Below are 18,978 nucleotides of genomic sequence, written 5' to 3'. Positions count from 1 at the left end.
GCGGGGGGGGGGAATGGTTGGTAGTTGAAGCCCTGGGGACAGAATCCAAGTTTCCTAATCCACACTTTGGTGGATGGTCACCCACAGGCAGGCCTGGTCTTTTGATTGGATTATCATGATTCTGAAAGTCCTAGAGAAAGAAGGAACTTGAGAGCTAGAGACAAGAGGATCAAGAATCCCAGGCCATCCTTGGGCTACCCCATTGACCTTGAGGGCCACATGAGAATTCCTCTTAAAGCAAAACCCAAACAAAACCCACAAAGAAACACATAAAAAGAAATGGATGCCTTGTCCTTGGGAGATGGCATGGTGTTTTGTGGAACATTGCGATTCTGTCATAGAATACTCAAGAAATGGGATAGCAGAGGATAAATAGATGTCAGGACTGTGTGAATGACAAGTCAGTGGGGAGCCCTGTCAGCCCAGAGCAGAGGTTAAGGGGAGGTGGGCATAGGCGGGACACAGCTGTAACAATGGGAGGTTCTAAAACAGAACCACATCAGCAGCTTGGAAGGTGGGGTGCCCTCTACTAGAATTCAGTTGAGGTGAACCTATATTTCCCAAGCACTCTCTAAATGTGTTGGCTTGGAGAAAGAAACAGGATTTAGAGAGCTTCTATGTCACAGGTAAGGGGCCTTCCTAAAGTCAGTAAGCAAGAGAGCTTGTTTTGGCCTGCACTGACTGGATTCTCAAATGACTTGGAGGTGGCCAAAATAAAGGCAAGAGGGGCTGGAAACAGAAGCAGCCAGGTGTAGACCAAAGTGGCTGAACACAGGGTGGGTCGAGGGATGTGTTGGTGCTGCATTAAACATCTTGTGTTCTAGACTAGATGCTTTGAGATTTTTTTCCCCAGGTAGTAGACACAAAAGATGGATTACGTTGTCATTAGTAATCGGAATTAAACTTTGGAGCGAATGGAAAAGGCAAGAGCTTGAAGGGAGAGTGACTCCAGAGGACACTGGGGTGGCTCCTCAGGAGAAAGGATGAAGGCATGATAGTGTCAGGAGTTGGGGAGCACTGCTCCAGACACCATGGGGAGGAGTCATGATTGGCTGAAGGAGGAGGGAGAGGAAGAACTGAAGAATTGAAGTCAATACCCAGGTTCCCAGCTTTCTGAGCTGGCAGGTGCTGCTGATAATTAAGCAGAAGTCTGCAAGAGCAGGGGTTAGGGGGGAAGGGCTTGAAGGCTGCCCCCTGTTCTGGAGAGTCTGGCATCGTGGTCAGCTGAGCTGGGGACCCTGCATCATGCCCCATTCTCCTTCCTGCCCTGGTTGTAGCAATGGAAACATCACAGTCTGGTGCCCCAGTGTTCATCCCTGCCAACTTTCTCCTTCCTTTTCTCTTCTTAGGATTCACGGAAATCCTTGATCCCCAGCCATGGGCAAAAGGTGAAGGTGCCGCCGGCGCCATTGTCCCGGAACTGGAAACGGGACCGAGAACAGTCTCTGGAGAAAGCTTATGTACCAGTGGTGGTGGATCCTCGGGGGCAGAACCCAGACACTAGTATCAGGTTCAGATTCTACAACTCACAGTATTCCAACTCTCTAAATCCCTTCTACACCCTGCAGAAGCCCACCTGTGGCTACCTGTACCAAAGAGAAACCGACCACACCCGCAAGCGCTTTGATGTTCCTCCAGCAAACCTGATCTTGTGGCGCACCTAGGTCCATGGCATCTGGAAGTCCCCACCCCCCACCTTCATCCTATGGTCCTGTGTCCCAGAGGGAAAGATCATTCCTGCCTGGAGAAGCAGTGTATGCCTGGACTAGCCAGGTATGCTGTGACAGCTGAGGGAGGCCACTTCTCAATAGTAATAAACTTTGTCCTTCTTTTTCCTGGCACCAGGTTGCCACCTGGTGAGTTTATTCAGAAGGGCCCAAAGAATTGAAAGGGTTTCCTCCTAGTCCCCCCTGGCCCCCGCCCCAAGCGTATGCTTCTCCCATGGCCAAATGTCAGTCAGTGCTGACCTCAGTATTCCCATGAACCACACGTGGCCATGCTCCCCCAAACTAAAAAAGCTGCCTATGTATGCTCTCTCATGAGGTCATCTTACCTCAGACTATAACAACCATGGAGGCATGGAGACAAATGCAGGAAATGAGCATGTTTCTAGTAACCATTTCTGTAAAAACAGCCTTTTGTTTTGACAGGGTTTCACACAGTCCATTCTGGTCCTAAACTTGTTATGTAACTGAGAGTGTCTTGGAACCTCTGACCCTCCTGTCTTACCTGTCAAGACCACAGTAGACCATGCTCCCAGTCTACTGAAGGGTCATGCATGCTAGACAAGCCTGCTACTAATTAAGCTGTGTTCCTCATTGTTTCGGGCTTTTTTGTTGTTGGTTTAGTTTTGGGGGTGGGGGTGGACAGAGTCTCTCTCTATAGCCCTGGCTGTCCTGGAACTCACTATGTAGACGAGGCTGGCCTCAAACTCAGATCTGCAGGCCTCTGCTTCCTGAGTGCCGAGATTAAAGACAGGCTTATTATTTCTGGCTTTTTTTTTTTTTTAAATACACTGTCGCTATCTTCAGACATACCAGAAGAGGACACCAGATCCCATCACAGACGGTCGTGAACCACCATGTGGTTCCTGGGAATTGAACTCAGGACCTTTGACAGAGCAGTCAAAGCTCTTAACCTCTGGGCCATCTCTCAATCTGTCTCTAGTTTGCATTGCTAGCTCCACAAGCTTCCCAGGTTTCTGGCTTTTGAGACAAGAGTTTTGCTGTGTAGAGCAGGCTGGCCTTAACTTCACTATGTAGCTTAGGTTGACCTTGAACTCACAATCTTTGTGACTCTGTCTGGTGTGTGCTGGGATTATGGAAATGCACCACCATCCCAAGCTTTTGCTGGGGTTGAAGCCCGAGTTCCTGTTCTCTCATGTGGTTCAGAATGGCTGATTAGACTCGCAGGTCTTAGGTTTTTTTTTAAAGCAGGGTTTCTCTGTGTAGTCCCCACTGTCCCTGGAACTCTCTGTAGACCAAGCTGGCCTTGAACTCAGAGATCTGCCTGTCTCTGCCTCCTGAGTGCTGGGATTAAAGGAGTGTGCTACTACCACCTGGCTAAGACTTGCAAGTTTTAAGGGCTCTGTGGTCATGGAAGAGGTGGGTGAGAACAGAGACCATTAGGTTTGCAGCAGTGGCCTGACAGATGCCCATACTGGCTGTCCACACCTAACTGTGCCGGTCTCTTACTGATTGTGTGATTTCAGTGACTACGGAATCAGCTGTCATGAGATTATGCCACAGAATAACAATCGCCTGTACATGGGTCCTCATGCAACAAACAGGCCATGCTTGCCAGCAGCACACCTGGGTACATCAGGCCATGCTTGCCAGCAGCATACCTGGGTACATCAGGCTGCTCTCATTTGTGAGAGTCACGATTCTGCCATGAATTCCAGCAGCCGCACGTTGGGTGGGACATAGCTGCACACAGGAGCTGTGTGGAGAGAGAGATAGGACACTTTCTCTGAAAAGATCGTTAGGGATAGAAGAAATAAAGGACCTCAGAGAGAGGCTGTCCTAACCTGTGCTGCCAGCTGCTTACCACGGGCACTCCTTCAGCCTGCCAACCCTGGCTGAAACCAAGCCACCCGCAACCCTCTGCTCACTAGTCAAGGAACCAGTGTGGGAAGGAGTGGGATGGCCATTTACCATGGCTCATTCTATCAGTTTGTCCTTTGGCCCCCACTTTCAGAGGGTCCCCCTGAAGCAGTAAAGCTAAAACCTAACTGCCTGGGAATGTAGGAGTAAAGTTCGGGGAAACAAAGTCACGAGAATGTGGAAACATCTGCTTGTTTAGGTTCTGGGGATATAGAAACAAAGTTTCAAAATTGTGAAAACAAAGTTCTGGTGGTCAGGATGTTAAGTCAGAATTGACCAGGCTAAGGCCAGCCAAAACAAAAATAACTGGTGGTTGCAATGACGTTAAGGTGTACAAAAACAAGATTAGCAATTCTCAGAATAACTCCCCCTCCCCTCTGTGCTGAAATCTGGGAAACCACAAACTGTCCTACTGTCCTGACCTAACCACCAACATCCAGTAAGATAAACAACAGAAGGCTGATGAGTCAAAAGTACACTGCTGTTTTGCTGACCAATTATGCTCCAGCTGTTCAGCCCCCCTTGTAAGGAGGGTATAAAAAGTGAGCGCTTCCTGAGTTCTTTGTTGTCTCTCCCTGCGAGGCTGAGCAACCTCATGCGTTGTATCAATAAACCTCATGCTTTTGCATCGATCTGTTGTCAAGCTGTGGTCGGTGAGGTAGCACGTCTAGGCTAAGACTCTCTGTGGTCTTACACTCCCGTTCTCTGTGCCCACCCCCTACCTTCACCCCCACACTGGGGATTCTATGTTAGTCCAGCAGCATAGCAAGCTTAGTTAGGGTTTTTCTGCTGTGAACAGACACAATAACCATGACAACTTTTCTTTCTTTCTTTTCTTTGGTTTTTCGAGACAGGGTTTCTCTGTGTAGCCCTGGCTGTCCTGGAACTCACTCTGTAGACCAGGCTGGCCTCGAACTCAGAAATCTGCCAGCCTCTGCCTCCCAAGTGCTGGGATTAAAGCATGCACCACTACCACCCAGAAATTCTTATAAGGACAACATTTAATTGGGTTCAGAGGTTCAGTCCGTTAGCATCAAGGCAGGAGCATGGCAGCATCCAGGCAGGCATGGTTCAGGAGGATCTGAGAGTTCTACATCTTCATCTGAAGGCTTCTAGCAGAATACTGGCTTCCAGGCAGCTAGAATGAGGGTCTTAAAGCCCACACCTACAATGACACATCTACTCCAGCAGAGCCACACACTCTAATAGTGCCAGTCCCTGGGCCAAGCATATACAAACCATCACATTCTACTCTCTGGCCCCCATAGGCTTGTTCAAATACTTGAGTCTATGGGGTCCATAGCTAACCATGGCGTAACAAAAAATTACATTTAGTCCAACTTCCAATGTCCCCATAGTTTATAGCAGTATCAACAATGTTAAAAGTCCAAAATTCAAAGTCTCTTCAGAGATCCATCCAATCTTTTAACTGTAATCCCTGAATCAAGACAGGAAACCCTGAGCAAACTCCAAACTCTGCATCTCCATGTCTGATGTCAAAGCAGTTTTCAGATGTTCAATGACTTTTTCATCATTGTTGACTGCAACAAACTTCTTTTCCTGGGCTGGTTCCACTCCCTGTTAGCAACTTTCCTCAGCAGATAGCCCACGACTCTGGCATCTCGAATATCTTGGGGGCCTCTAAGGCAACTTCAACATTACAGCTTCTTATTCCAATGTCTGGGATCCACACATGATCTTCTGGGCTCCTCCAAAGGGCTGGTGTCACTTCTCCAGTTCTGCTTTTTGTAGCACTCTTAAGCTCAGGTTGATCCACTCTATTGTCCCTGCTTTTCTTGGTGATCATCCCATGGAACTGGCATCTCCAATATGCTGGGGTCTTCTGCTGCACCTAGGCTTGACCAATAGCCTCTCATAGGCTCTCTTCATGGTGCCAAGCCTTAACTTCTTTGTACGACCCCTTCAGTCCAGGGCCATCAACTGCAATTGAGACTGCACCTTCACCAATGGCCTTCCATGGCCCCTCACAATGTCAAGTCTCAGCTGCTCTCCATGACCCCTTCATGCCTTCAAAACCAGTACCACCTGGGTGATTCTTACATATTACCAAGTACAGCTGAAGGACGAGGTGCAACCTTGGCTACCTCTGGAACACAGCTCATTTGTGCTGTCAGGAAACACTCCCCAGCATAAATTGTCCAGTAGTCCCTTTTGGTTTTGACTCTAAAGCCAGACAATGGCTGAAGCTGCTGAGTTTTGCTGCTTTGCTGGGGCTGGAACTTGCCCTCCTTATTCTATTACTAGCTTTCTGTTTTCCAACTCCCTCACTGCCTAAAGTTTGCTGCCTTGGAACTGGCTCTGTAGATTGACCTTGAACTCAGAGATCTGCATGGCTCTGTCTCCTGTAATGTTGGGATTAAAGGCATATACCACCATGCCAGGATTTAAGCTTTTCTTCACCTAGACCTGCTTTGTCCCAGGCTGGCCTTGAACTCAGATATCTGTTTGGCTTGTCTCCTGGGATCAAAGGTGTGTACCATTATGCCTGGATCTAAATTTAGCTGGGTAGGATCTTGCCCCCAAATCCCTTAATATATTCTCTCTAGAATATAGGATTCAGCTCCATTTCGCTTCCTGGTGCCCCCTTAGTACTTGAACCATGTATATTTTTCATTTCTAAGCTTGCTATGCTTATTCAAAACTCTCTTCATGAGACTTAACCAGAGAACAAAGTCTCTGCTGGGCTTTTTTTTGAGACTTCCTTTGTCAATGCAATTAATATAAATCTCTTTACCTTAGACTTAGGTAGACTCTTTAGACAATGGCAGAAAGCAGCCACAATCTTCACCAAAATACCACAAAAATAGTCTCTAGGCCACATATTGAAATTCTTCTGCACTGAATCCTCTTGGGCCAGGTCTGCACAGTTCCAATCCTACTTAGTAACAAAGTCTTCCATATACCTAGGAAAGCCCATTACGCCCCATTTAAACCATTCCACTGCTTTCCAAAGCTAAATTTCCAAAATCTACATTCTTCTAAACAAAAGCATGGTCAGGCCTATCCCAGTAATACCCCACTCCTGGTACCAACTTCTGTCTTAGGGTTTTACTGCTGTGCACAGACACCATGACCATGGCAACTCATATAAAGGACAACATTTAATTGACTTACAGTTTCAGAGGTTCAGTCCAGTATCATCAAAGTGGGAACATGACATCATCCAGGCAGGGATGGTGCAGGAGGAGCTGAGAGTTCTACATCTTCATCTGAAGTCTGCTAGTGGAAGACTGGCTTCCAGAAAGCTAGGACAAAGCCCACGCCCACAGTGACATGCCTACTCTAATAGGCCACACCTACTCCGACAGGGCCATACCCTCTAATATTGTCATTTCCTGGGCAGAGCATATAGAAACCATCACACAGGCAAAACCTCCATACACGTTAAAAAAAAATCATAGAGGAACATTGAGAGGACTGAGAAGAGGCACATGGACACAGTTGTAGGTGATATCCCAGTGAGCAGTAGCAGAAGGACACACAGAACCTGCTGTGGGAAGGGGGAGGAAGTGTTGCCATGGGAACTCAAGAACTGGGACTGAACCCAGGAGAGTCCATTTCTCAACTGTGTGACCCAGAAGCAACAAGGAGTGAAGGCAGTGGTACCCAGTCCATCTCTCCTGCCTTTTCCTTCCCATCTAGTTCATCTCAGTGGACGAGCCAGCTCTGAGTCAGAGGAGAGAGGAGAGCCAGTCTACAGGGGCCAGTCTTTGGGGATCAGTGTCTGATTGGATGTGGTGAAGAGGAATAACCAGCAAGTGATCACACAGAATAGGAGGCAGTAGGTGTTGAAGGGTACAGAGAGGAATGACGACGTCTACCTTCTGGAAGCTTCTAGGTTCCTAAGAGTAGCCTGGCCACACAATCATTGGCAGTTCTAGAAGGAATAGAGTGTTGTGTCTCTGTTATTGTCCAATGGCAAATGTTACCACAGATCCTGAAGTATCCCTGGTGATTTCTACCTCTCCACTTCTTGTCTATGCACAGCCTTCTCCCCTCCGGGTGCTGGTGAAGCCTATAACTTGATTCCATACAGTCTACAGAATGTGACAGAGGTGATGGTCTGTCATGGTCTTGAGAGGCTAGTTTGTATAAGACGCCAATTAGCCCATTGAAGGAGACTCCCCTACTGCCTCGATGGAATAGGAGGCATGCTATGCTCTGGAACAGGAGCTGTGGGTAGATTATAGAAAACATTACACACACACCACATACATACACACTACACATACACACACCACACCACACAAACACCACACATACCACATACCACACACACACATACACACACCACATACACACCACACATACACCACACATACACCACACATACACACACCACACATACATATACCACACATACCCACACCACGCACATACCACACACACATCATACACATACCACACATACCACATAAACTCACACCACACACACACATACCACACACACTACACACATACCACACACACACACAAACACACACACACAAACACCACACTACACACATATACATGTGCATACACATGAACTGTGACTATCCTTAGACAATTTCCGGTAAGGAGCTAAAGGAGTTGGAGTACCAGTCACACTGCAGCAAGGGAGCGAATTCTGCCCCCAGCTCTAAAGAGTTGGAGCCCATTGTTCAGATGGAAGGAAGCCCAGCCCACTGCCTCCCTGACAGCAGCATGTGAGACCCTGGGCACAGAAACCATAGGCTGCTGAGTACGTGCGAGTTTAAACTGCTGCACGGTGGTGATTGATCCTGCAGTGTGGAGCTCTCAGGTACAACAAAGCCAGTGGTGCTGAGCGCGAGATGAACCCCGCTAAGATTTGGAGCAACCCCTCTGCTGTAGAACGCAGCCAAAGCTGGGGACCCTCTCCTTTGTGTACCTTAAAGCAGATGTAAAACAGACCTGATTGGTTTCTTCTCCAATAGATAACTGTCCTTGGGGTTATGTGAACAACACATATTCCTTATGAATCACTATAGCGGAGGGATGAGTTTTATACATTTTTATTACATTTTTCATTTGTGTGTGTTCCACCAATAAACAAATAGAGTGGCTGAGGTACAGCTGGTCTTCACATCATTATGCTTGTCACATATTCTGTTCATATGTCAAGAACAGGAAGCGGGGCCAGGCCATTAACCCTCAACACCCACCCTGGTGACTCTCTTCTTCCAGCAAGGCTCAGCCTCCTCAAGGACCCACAACCTCTCCAAAGAGTGTCACCAGTTGAGTACACACGAGCTTTCAGGGACTATCACATGCTAACCCTCACAGCAATGTAACGTGCAGGACGGCTGGAGATACTTCTTTGGCAGCCGATGTAGTCGCTTCTGGGACTATGAGCCAGAACCAGAGTGGCTTCCTGCTCAGGCCCATCTTGGCTTCTGCACACCCTACGGTCAGAGCACATGTCCTCGGCAGTAGGTATCTGCCATCATCCTGGGGACACAGCCCACACCATGGCAGGCTATTATGTGTACACTCCCAGAGACCTCTCTCCAAAACTCCCTAGAGAGGTAGCCTACCAGTGGGGCTGGGATTTCCAAGCAACAACCTTACGGCTCCTGGGTGGTGACATGTCTTCACCCAAGCTGACTGCCATTGTGCCAAGTCTAATCGCTGGTGCCACAAATGCTATCACACATTTTTCAGAAGCCGAAGGGTTTGCCGTTATAAACTCTCGTGGGTAGGGTCCGTCCTGCTGTCTCACTTGTGCCAGGAAAGTGCCGACTGGGTTTGGGATTCAGCAGCTAGAGAGTGTGGGTGATACGTGGGCAGCTTTGTCACTGAAAACCCTACCATTGGGTCATGGCTCTCACAAAAGCTACCTCCTTCAAGCTCCCTAGTAACCTTGAAGCTGGCCCAAGGGTTTCTTCTCCTTCAGCAATTGCTTGCTACTTATGTAACCACTGGGTGGGGTCTGGTGAATCTTGCTTCATGGACATTGCCTGATCCTCTTACTTTCTCTCCAGGAGGGAATGCTTCAGTCAACGAGAAATAGAATATACTGTGTGTGGTTCCTTCCAGCTCCTGGGGGGTGTGTCTTGGAAGCCAGTCCCTAAACTCTGAGCCCGCCAAGCAGCTCTCACGTGCTTGAATTCCTCAGTGATGTCCAAGGATAATGTACACCTGGCCAGCTGCATACAGATGCCCAAGCAAGGGCTGCAGCATGGCCTCCGTCTGGAAAAGAATCCAGATCTACTTAACACATTGTGTCTGTTCCACGTCTGAAGGCAAGAGGCAGAGCCTTGTGGGTTCAGTATATGCGAAGGGCACAGAGGTCATGGGATCAGAGTAGCCGCTGGCCAGCCACCCACCAGATCCCGTTAAGAAGGGATTAGCAGACTGCAAACTGGGCAAGAAAAATCCTCTCATCTTTTAATACCAGCCCTCCGGCATCCCTAGTTTGGATGTGAGTTACGGCGGCTCACCTCCCTTTTTAGTCCAACTCACCTGGCTGTCTTTGCTTAGGCGGGCAAGAGGGGAGGTCCCGAAAGCCAAGCCACCCTTGTGCAGGAGATATTAGAAAACAGGACCTACCTATCCATCTAGGGCATCCATCTCTCGTGAGCCTAGACCATGGGCAACGTCATGGAGGGCAAGTCGGTGGAAGAGCTGAGCAGCACCGAATGCCATCAGTGGTACAAGAAATTCATGACGGAGTGCCCCTCTGGCCAGCTCACCCTCTACGAATTCCGCCAGTTCTTTGGCCTCAAGAACCTGAGCCCCTCAGCCAGCCAGTATGTGGAACAGATGTTCGAGACCTTTGACTTCAACAAGGTGGGCAGAGGATGGGAGGGACGGGAAGATCGTGATTCTTGGGGGACCCCTCGAGAGGCCAGGCTGGAGCAGCCTAGTGGGGAGGCAGAGCGAACAAGAGGAAAGAAGTGTCCTCCCCAAAAGTCACTTCCGGTTCCCATTGTTTTGGGGACTGAATCTTACTGTGGAGCCGAGGCTCATTTTCAACCCATGGTGATCCTCCTGCCTCAGCTTCCTAGTTGTCAGGAATACAAGTATAAGTTGCCATGCCCGGCTTTAGCTTGAGCCGGTTGGTTTTAACAGCATCTTGTTCATTTGGAAGGTGGGCTTTGAGATTTGATTCCATAGCTGCTCATTAAGCATCTCAGCTTTAGGCCCTGGGGTTTTGGCAAACTAACACCCACTTCACAGGGGAAAACAGAGGTCATAGACTAAATGCAAGGTGTTCCCTGTCTACCTGCTATCCTGCTTAGCAGCCTCCAAGACAGGTAGGAGTACTTCCAAGATGGCCAATGAGCATTTCAAGGTGACTAGGTGGGTGAGATGCTTGTGCCAAAACCCCTAGATTTTCCTTGGATGTGAGGGATGGAGGCAGAGAAAAGAAGGGAGGGAGGGAAGGAGGGAGGGGGAGAGAAAGAGAGGGAAAGAGAGGGAGGGAGGGAGAGAGGGTGAGAGAAAGAGAGAGAGAGATTTATTGGAGCTCATCTGTAAAGCTGCCATTTATCTAGAACAAATAGCTATTAAGATGGTGGAATCCAGAACCACACACCTGCTTCCTCACCTTGTGCCCTGTCTGCTCATTTTGAGCTGGGCTGGCCCCTCACTGAGACATGGGGTCTATCAGTAATACAGGGCCAGGTATCCATTGTGGCAGGGGTGCCCCTCCCCTCAAAAACACCACTGTGGTCGGCGCTTCTAGGGAACACCAAGATCCCTGTGTGGTTATTTAAAACTCACTAATACTTGAGTTAAGAGGCCCAATGGGATTACGGGAGCTAAAGGGCCCTCCAAGGGCAGGGTGCCTGCTCCAAGGGCTCTTCTGAAGGGGAGGGGCAGAGAGCCGGAGATAGGATGATGAGGTGAAGGAGTCACGAGGGTGCTCCGAGGAAGTCCTCCTGTCCAGGATGGGAGGGATCCCAGCATCTACCCATAACACACTGCAACTTCTTGTCTCCTCCTGCTAAAGGAAGCCCTTGGGGTCAAGACATGTCTGTGGGAAGATTCCTTTAAGTCAGACACAATACAAATCCTCTACCTTCACCTAACCCTTGTCACTTGGGTACCATCTCTTCGGTTTCTGTCACCTGTATTGTCTGGAACTCAATCCTTTTCAAAGTTAGGTGCTGTGTGTTGTAATCACACCATGAGGGAGGTAGAGGCAGGAAGAAGGTCAAGTTCACTCTCAGCTACACAGTTACCAGCTAGCCTTCATACACGAGACCCTATCCTTACCCTCCAGGATCCCTAAACAAACAGAACCGTCAGTCGGCTTCTTGTTTCTACCCAGCTCGGCCTCCTCAGGACCCTGCATCCTTCCCTTGAGCCTTTGTGCTGCTAGACCCGCGGCTGGCTTCCATCTTTCTTGTTACAAATCTGCTCAGCCAGGCGGTGGTGGTGCATGCCTTTAATCCCAGCCTGGCCTGAGTTTGAGGCCAGCCTGGTCTACAGAGTGAGTTCCAGGACAGCCAGGGCTACACAGAGAAACCCTGTCTCGAAAAACCAAAAAAAAAAAAAAAAACAAAAAAAAACAAAAACAAAAACAAAAAAAAAACAAAAACAAAAAAACAACCAAAACCCAAATCTCTGCTCAAACCTTCTCACCAACACACTCCCTGGTCACCCGGTTCAAGTTTACTGGGCAAACTGGGTCTGGCCCCACCTTTGCCTTTCCTGGCTGCAGCTCCCAGATTTTTCTTCTCTTCTTGTCTGTCTCGTCTCTTCTTTTCATTTTAGTTTTTCAAGAGAGGATTTCTCTATGTTGCCCTAGCTGTCCTGGAACCCACTCTGTAGACCAGGCTAACCTCGAACCTGTTTCTGCCTCCCAAGTGCTGGGATTAAAGGTGTGTGTCACCTCCCAGCCCAGTTTTCATTTTTAAAATTTTATTTTTGGGATGGAGAGTTGGCTCAGCAGTGAAGAGCCCTTGCAGAGGGCTTGGGTTCTATTCCCAGCATCTATATGGTGGCTAACAACCTCCCACTCCCCCTTGGGCAATGCAAGCATGTGGTACACAGATATGCATGCAGGTAAACACCCTGTACATGTATGAAAATTTAAATTATGCTTAGAATTTATTAATTCATATTTTTAAATTTAAAAATTCATTCATTTAATTTCTTGCTTTCTGATGCCAGATATTAAAGAACCATAACCCCTGGTATGAGTCCCCACACTGGGATATGAGCTTTGTGGGGGACAAAGTCTTGTCTTGCTTATTGCTCTGGCTCCAGCTCCTAGGACAGTGCCTGGAACATAATAGGTGCTTCATAAGTGTTAAGTGAATAAGTGGATATATGAGAAACCCTGAGCTTTATGGCTAATAAGGATTTTATAATATACATTAATTATGCAATTATTATAATGAAGAGTATAGCCAGCCATGATAGTGCATGCTTGTAATTTCAATGCTTAGGTGTCTGAGGCAGGAGGATCATCACAGATTTAAGGCCAACCTGGGCTGTATAATGAGACTTTGTTACCATACACACACACACAAACACATACACACACAAGCACTCACTTGTATAAATGTATGCACACACAGAGTCTGTATAATACCCAATGTGCCTTCCCATACCAAACTATTCAATTTCTATGTGGGCCACAGTCTCTTGCCCTTGCAGCATGGCCTTGAGATGGGACACAGCCCTGACCACTTTTTTTTTTCCCAAGACAGGGTTTCTCTGTATAGCCCTGGCTGTCCTGGAACTCACTCTGTAGACCAGGCTGGCCTCAAACTCAGAAATCCACCTGTTTCTGCCTCCCAAGTGCTGGGATTAAAGGCGTGCGCCACCATTGCCTGGCATAAATAAAGTTTTATTAGAGCATACTATACTCTACCTAAGAACTGTAGGTCTGGGATATAACTCAGAGCTAGAATGCTTGCCTGCTATGCTCAAGGCCCCACATTCTGTGGATGCAGCTCAGTTAGTTGGTGGATTATTTTCGTGGCATGCTGGGGATTCAGTTCACCACGTAAACTGGCTGAGATGGTGCACAACTGTAATCTTTACACCCAAGAGGTGGAAGCAGGAGAATTAGAAATTCAAAGTTATCCTGGCCACACAGGGAGTTTAAGTCTAGCCAAGCTTAGAGACTGTCTTTTAAAAAAAGCTTGGGTTCTCTCCCCCAGTGCCAAAAAAGGTGTCATAGCTTTACTGAAATGACGGTGACTGTCCGCCTGCAGGGCTGAGACTCTGGTTCATGGGACTCCTTTTAAAAACATAGCTGTTCCAATGAGAAGATGGCTAGGTACCAGGGAGCTGCACCAGATACATGGAGAGGGGTAAGCCAGGTGGCAAGGGAGCCTGTGCCCTGCTACTTTCTGCGGGGCATGGCTGTGCAGGGTCATCACAGCACACACAGATCCAAGTTGTCCTGTCACCTTTGTGTAAGCACTGGTACAGTTTAGAAGACCCAGTTTCTAGGCAAGGGTTTGCCATCCAGTTAATTGTATGGCGGTGTCTCAACATCAGCTTGAATGAGGATGGAAATGGTCAACTCGTGGGGAGTGGCTGCGAGATGCAGTGAGCAGTGCAAAATTCTCAGCACAGGAAGCCCATGGAAAGTGCTAGAATAAGACTAGGGTGTGAGGATCTGGATTTGATCCCAGCACCCATGTAAAAATCTGGGTGCCCACCTATAACTTTGACCCTGAGAGTCAGAGATAGGTGGAGTCTTGGGGCTCTCTAGCCAGCCAGATTAGCTGAATTAGTGAGTTCCATGAGAGACCCTGTCTCCAAAATAATATGGAGAACCATAGAGGAAGACACCCAACACAGCAACCTCTGGCCTCCAAAAGTACAGGCATTAACATGTACACACATCACAGACAATACATATACATAGCACACACACATACACATACCACACACACAGTACATATAGATACACACATACACATACTACACACAAACACATATACACCTATCACATACACACCTCACATACACACATACCACACCACACACATACACACACACAGCTATTTTACTGATGGGAATCCATTTCATACCTCACTTCTTTATACTGTGTTTTGTTTTTGTTTTTGTTTTGTTTTTTTTGGTTTTTCAAGACAGGGTTTCTCTGTAGTCCCGGCTGTCCTGGAACTCACTCTGTAGACCAGGCTGGCTTTGAACTCAGAAATCCGCCTGCCTCTGCCTCCCAAGTGCTGGGATTAAAGGTGTATGCCACCACCACCCAGCTTTATACTGGTTTTGAGATGTGTGTCTATGGTCTCACTAGTACTCATTTGAAACTCAGAACAATGCCCTTGCCTCAGACTTGAGAGTTCTTGGGATTACAAGTGTGTATACCCTGGCCAAGCCACAATCTTGAACGTTCATATTGTCTTCTCTTCTCAGCTAAGGAAATGAGGGCTCAGCGAGGCCCAGCGACTTGTCTGAGGTTGGGCCCTTCCCAAGTTGGGGCTTTGGTCTTTTGACTTCTTCACTGTTTCTTTGTAGTCATTGAGAAATTACAATAGTAATATAACTCCTTGTTTAAAAAATGTTCATCAATACAAGAATAAAGAGTGAAAGTCAAGGCCCAAGGCCTGGAGGCACACACTCTTCTCCCAGCATTCAGGAACCAAGGTGGGAAGATCCTGAGTTGGAGGCCAGCCTGGGCTACATAATTGGACCCTGCTTATTTACTGTTTATTATATATCAAGCCATTGTCTCACTTCCAGGCATTGTTGCATAGGGGCCTTGCTTCATCCTGAGGACCATCCTGGGAGGGTGGAATGAGCAAAAGTGTGTGTAAAAGCCCTTGAACTCAAGATAGGACCATGCCAATGTTCACCATGAGCCTGATCATTGCTATGTTGTTTAGTGTGGTCAGGGTCTTGCTTAACGCGTACATGCATCCAATGACAGAGAGCTCATTATTGATTCCGATGGCCCAGCCACAGGCTGCAGGAGTCCTTACTGCCAACTCAGATCTGCCTGCCTGCCTGCCTGCCTGCACCTCCTGCTTCCTGAGTCAGGGTTGTAAGCGAGGGGCAGGGACTGATAGCTCTTACCCTTTTGTGAAATGCTTAGCTTTCTGACATGCCCGGATAGGCAGGAGCAGAGAGGCAGGGGCCAGAGGATCATCCTACATCAGGTCTTGTGTTTCTCCAGCTGTCAGTGTAGCTGAGTGGTAGGTTGCTTATCCAGTGTGCTTGGGGACCCAGGGTTCAGTGTCCAGGATTGCAACAATTTTGTGCTACATATGAAGGTCACGTGTTTCTCCTCCATGTCAACCCTTTTCAAGACTCAGTGGAGATGTCTCCTTCTCTTGAAGGGCCATTTGAACTCCTGTCCTGCTCTAGCAGAGTTAGATGATTCTATAATGTCCAGGTATTGGATACACTGATACATTGCGCTCCCTGGCCCCATAGTGACTTCGTACTGGGCATAATGAGGGTTGCCCAGCACTTGAGTGCTTGCTGCTTTTCCAGAGGACTAAAGTTTGGCTTCAGCACCTGTGTTAGGCTGCTCACAACCATCTGTAAGCTCCAGGGGAGGTGACATTCTAAGAGCCTCTAAGAGCATGCACACATTTACACAGACATATGCACATAAACAGGATTTTTTTTTTTAAAGAAAATAAACAACAGAATTGTATCTAGCGGTGCACACCTTTGATCCTCGCATTTGAGGGGCAGAAGCAGGTGAATCTCTGAGTTTTGAGGCCAGTCTGGTCTACAGTTCTAGTTCCAGGACAGCGAGAGCTGTAGAGAGAAAACCTGTCTCAAAATAAAACCAAACCAAAAAAACCAAAACCAACTAACCAACCAATCAAACAAATCGAACAGCCGGTAACCGGATTCACTGCCTCACTGCACTCTTCTGTGCTGGGTGTTCAAGCCTCGTGGACTTGGTTCACCAACAGCAATTCTGACAGCAGGCACCACTGCCATTTTCAGATGAGGAAGTCGAGTGCTGTAGAAGGAACATGCTAAGTCCTGTGTCCCATATCCTAGAATTCAGAGGAGCATCAAGGAGGCACGATTCAAACCTGCTCCTCCAATACTGCGCTTCTGGCAGGGCAGGGCGATTGTTCCGCTGAGTTCTCACAGTCTTTCTCAGCACACGATAGAGCTCAGTGGAGCTGGAAGCCAAGAGAAGAGAGCCTTTATATATGCGTTTCCTGGCCCTATCTGCCAGGCCAGCACCTCAAGAGTTCTCTGAAGTCAAGCCTCCAGCCCTGGCTTGCTTTCTTCCTTCTTCCAATGGCTCAAGCTCTGGGAACGACCCCTGTTTGAGAATCAAAGGGAAGGAGAGGGGGTGGTTCTAACAGGCTTGATTGACAGCTTTGAGGAAGATGCGAGGCGGGCACTTTGAAGTGTCCAGAAAGACAGATATTCATGGTACAAGGGGACTGAACACCTCAGAGCTGAATGGCTTCTGCTCCCTTCTGCTTAGCATCGGAGGATTTATGGCTTCAGTAGTGAGGGGTGAAGAGGCGGGAGGCGGGGGTGTGGGGGGGAAGGAATTGGGTAGAGGCCTTGGGGCGGGGCTCTGAGTAGGGTGGGCGGAGCCCTGGCGTGCTCACCCCGCCACGCCCCTCTCCATTCGCCCAGGATGGCTACATTGACTTCATGGAGTACGTGGCCGCCCTCAGCCTCGTCCTCAAGGGCAAGGTGGAACAGAAGTTGCGCTGGTATTTCAAGCTCTACGACGTCGACGGCAACGGGTGCATAGACAGGGACGAGCTGCTCACCATCATCCGGGTAACTCCAGGTGCAGAGGGCTTGGCCAGCGGTGCGTGGGGGGTGGCCAAGAGTGAGTTCCTGGGCTGACAGACCCAGCCCCAGGATAGAAATGGCAGCCCAGAATAGGAATGGGATTTGGGACGGAGGGATGACATCCCTAACTCATTAACTGCATGATCTGGGCTATGTCACTATTCCTTAGGACTCAGTTTCTTCGTTGGTGCTAAGTCTCCGCTGTGTGTGTGTGTGTGTGTGTGTGTGTGTGTGTGTGTGTGTGTGTAACGAGGGGGCGTGCGCATGTGTGAGGCCAGAAGAGCATGTCAAGCATCTTGCTCCCTCTTTCTGAGACAGGGTCTTTCAATGAACCTGGAGCTAGGTTAGTGGCAGGCCCCCGGCAGGCCTCCCCCCTCGACTCCCTTCAGCCGGAGGTTACAGGGGCAGGACTACACTTTGCTTTTTACCACTATCTCTTCAGCATCTGTTTTTTGACTATATAGACCAGGCAGGCCTAGAACTCAGAGACCTGTCTGTCTCTGCCTCTGCCTCCCAAAGGGTAGGGGTTAAAGGCATGAGCTACCATGACACGCCTCCCTCGTCTTCTTTTAATGCTTTTAACTTAGACTAGCTCACAATTACTTGGCTCATACTGACCTCGAATTTGAGGCAATCCTACCTCGGTGGCCCAAGTGCCTGAGACCCTAACCTTGGCCCACTCTGAACCGTTCTGGGGTTCTGACAAGCTCGCTCGGCTCCCACTCCCACCACCGGGAAGGATCTCCTCACTTTTGCCTATTTGTGTTCCCAGGCCATCCGAACCATTAATCCCTGGAGCGACTCATCCATGAGCGCCGAGGAATTCACAGATACAGTGTTTGCCAAGATCGACATCAACGGGGATGGTGAGGGGGCCGAGGAGGGGTTCCCCGGGAGAGGGGTCAGCAGAGAAGCAGTCGCTCCTGGGGAGGGGCAAGAGAGGAGAAGGACACAGGGCCTTCTGCTGGTCGTCTCTTCTGCGCACCTCTGCTCTGGATGCAGACCTGGATTTGGGGGATCCCCTCTGGGTTCTGGATCCTTTACCATTACCCCAGCTCTGGCTCTGCCCTTGCCTTTTGCGTCCAGCTCTGAGCCCTGGACTCCTGAGACTTCATCCTGCGAATCTTTCTCTCCATCCCAGGGGAACTGTCTCTGGAGGAATTCATGGAAGGTGTTCAGAAGGACCAGATGCTCCTGGACACGCTGACCCGAAGCCTGGACTTGACCCGCATCGTGCGCAGACTCCAGAACGGCGAACAGGAGGAGGCAGGGGCTGGCGACCTGGCAGCTGAGGCTGCGGGCTGAGCCTCACTCTGTGGCTTCTGCATGCTGAGGGCTGGCCCCGTGAGGTGCCTGCTGTGGTTGTTCTGTTCTTGTCTTAACATTACATAGAACCTCCTGAATTCAGAGTCTCAGCTTTTTTCTTTGGGTGCGTAGTGCTGGGTGGAGGGGCAGTATCAGGAGTTGAGAGCCCAGGACAGAGAGGGATGGTCCCTAATCCCTCTAGGGAACTCAGAAGATGCTGGTGCTTCCTGTCAGTCCCTCTCTAGCCCCTCCCATCTTCTTGCCCAGCTCCTTGCACTACTTCTACAGCTCACGAACCTTGCTGTGGAAGCTCTGAGGGACCCCC

General features: G+C 48.9%; 2 protein-coding genes across 3 annotated transcripts in view; both read left to right on the top strand.

Moving 5' to 3' along the window:
• LOC116074285 (uncharacterized protein 114841037) overlaps window positions 1–1,841 on the top strand; it is a 9,462-nt gene extending 7,621 nt beyond the window's left edge. Inside the window, exons 1-2 of one of the 2 annotated variants that reach the window (XM_031346610.1) lie at window positions 509–626; window positions 1,350–1,841. In XM_031346610.1, coding sequence (XP_031202470.1) covers window positions 618–626; window positions 1,350–1,664 — 324 coding nt within the window. In that variant the 5' untranslated portion in view covers window positions 509–617 and the 3' untranslated portion in view covers window positions 1,665–1,841. Of the gene's footprint in view, window positions 1–508; window positions 627–1,349 lie in introns of those variants that run through there. The other variant, XM_031346609.1, reaches the window with a different exon arrangement.
• A 6,512-nt stretch (window positions 1,842–8,353) lies between these two features.
• Guca1a (guanylate cyclase activator 1A) lies at window positions 8,354–18,751 on the top strand. The gene is made up of 5 exons (XM_031347749.1): window positions 8,354–8,409; window positions 10,191–10,418; window positions 17,184–17,333; window positions 18,121–18,214; window positions 18,490–18,751. The coding sequence occupies exons 2-5, from the start codon at window positions 10,218–10,220 to the stop codon at window positions 18,651–18,653; spliced, it is 609 nt and encodes a 202-aa protein (XP_031203609.1). The 5' UTR covers window positions 8,354–8,409; window positions 10,191–10,217; the 3' UTR covers window positions 18,654–18,751.
• Window positions 18,752–18,978: the final 227 nt, after the last annotated feature.

Source organism: Mastomys coucha, unplaced genomic scaffold (genome assembly GCF_008632895.1).
Source record: "Mastomys coucha isolate ucsf_1 unplaced genomic scaffold, UCSF_Mcou_1 pScaffold3, whole genome shotgun sequence".
Classification (NCBI taxonomy): domain Eukaryota; kingdom Metazoa; phylum Chordata; class Mammalia; order Rodentia; family Muridae; genus Mastomys; species Mastomys coucha.
The sequence above is the reverse complement of the archived record's forward strand: the minus strand, read 5'-3'. Positions and strand labels throughout refer to the sequence as shown.

Coding starts and splice junctions, on each gene's coding strand:
- Guca1a (XM_031347749.1), top strand. CDS start 10,218: ATGGGCAACGTCATGGAGGGCAAGTCGGTGGAAGAGCTGAGCAGCACC. Junction 17,334..18,120: donor AGCTGCTCACCATCATCCGG/GTAACTCCAGGT, acceptor TTGTGTTCCCAG/GCCATCCGAACCATTAATCC. Junction 18,215..18,489: donor GATCGACATCAACGGGGATG/GTGAGGGGGCCG, acceptor TCTCCATCCCAG/GGGAACTGTCTCTGGAGGAA.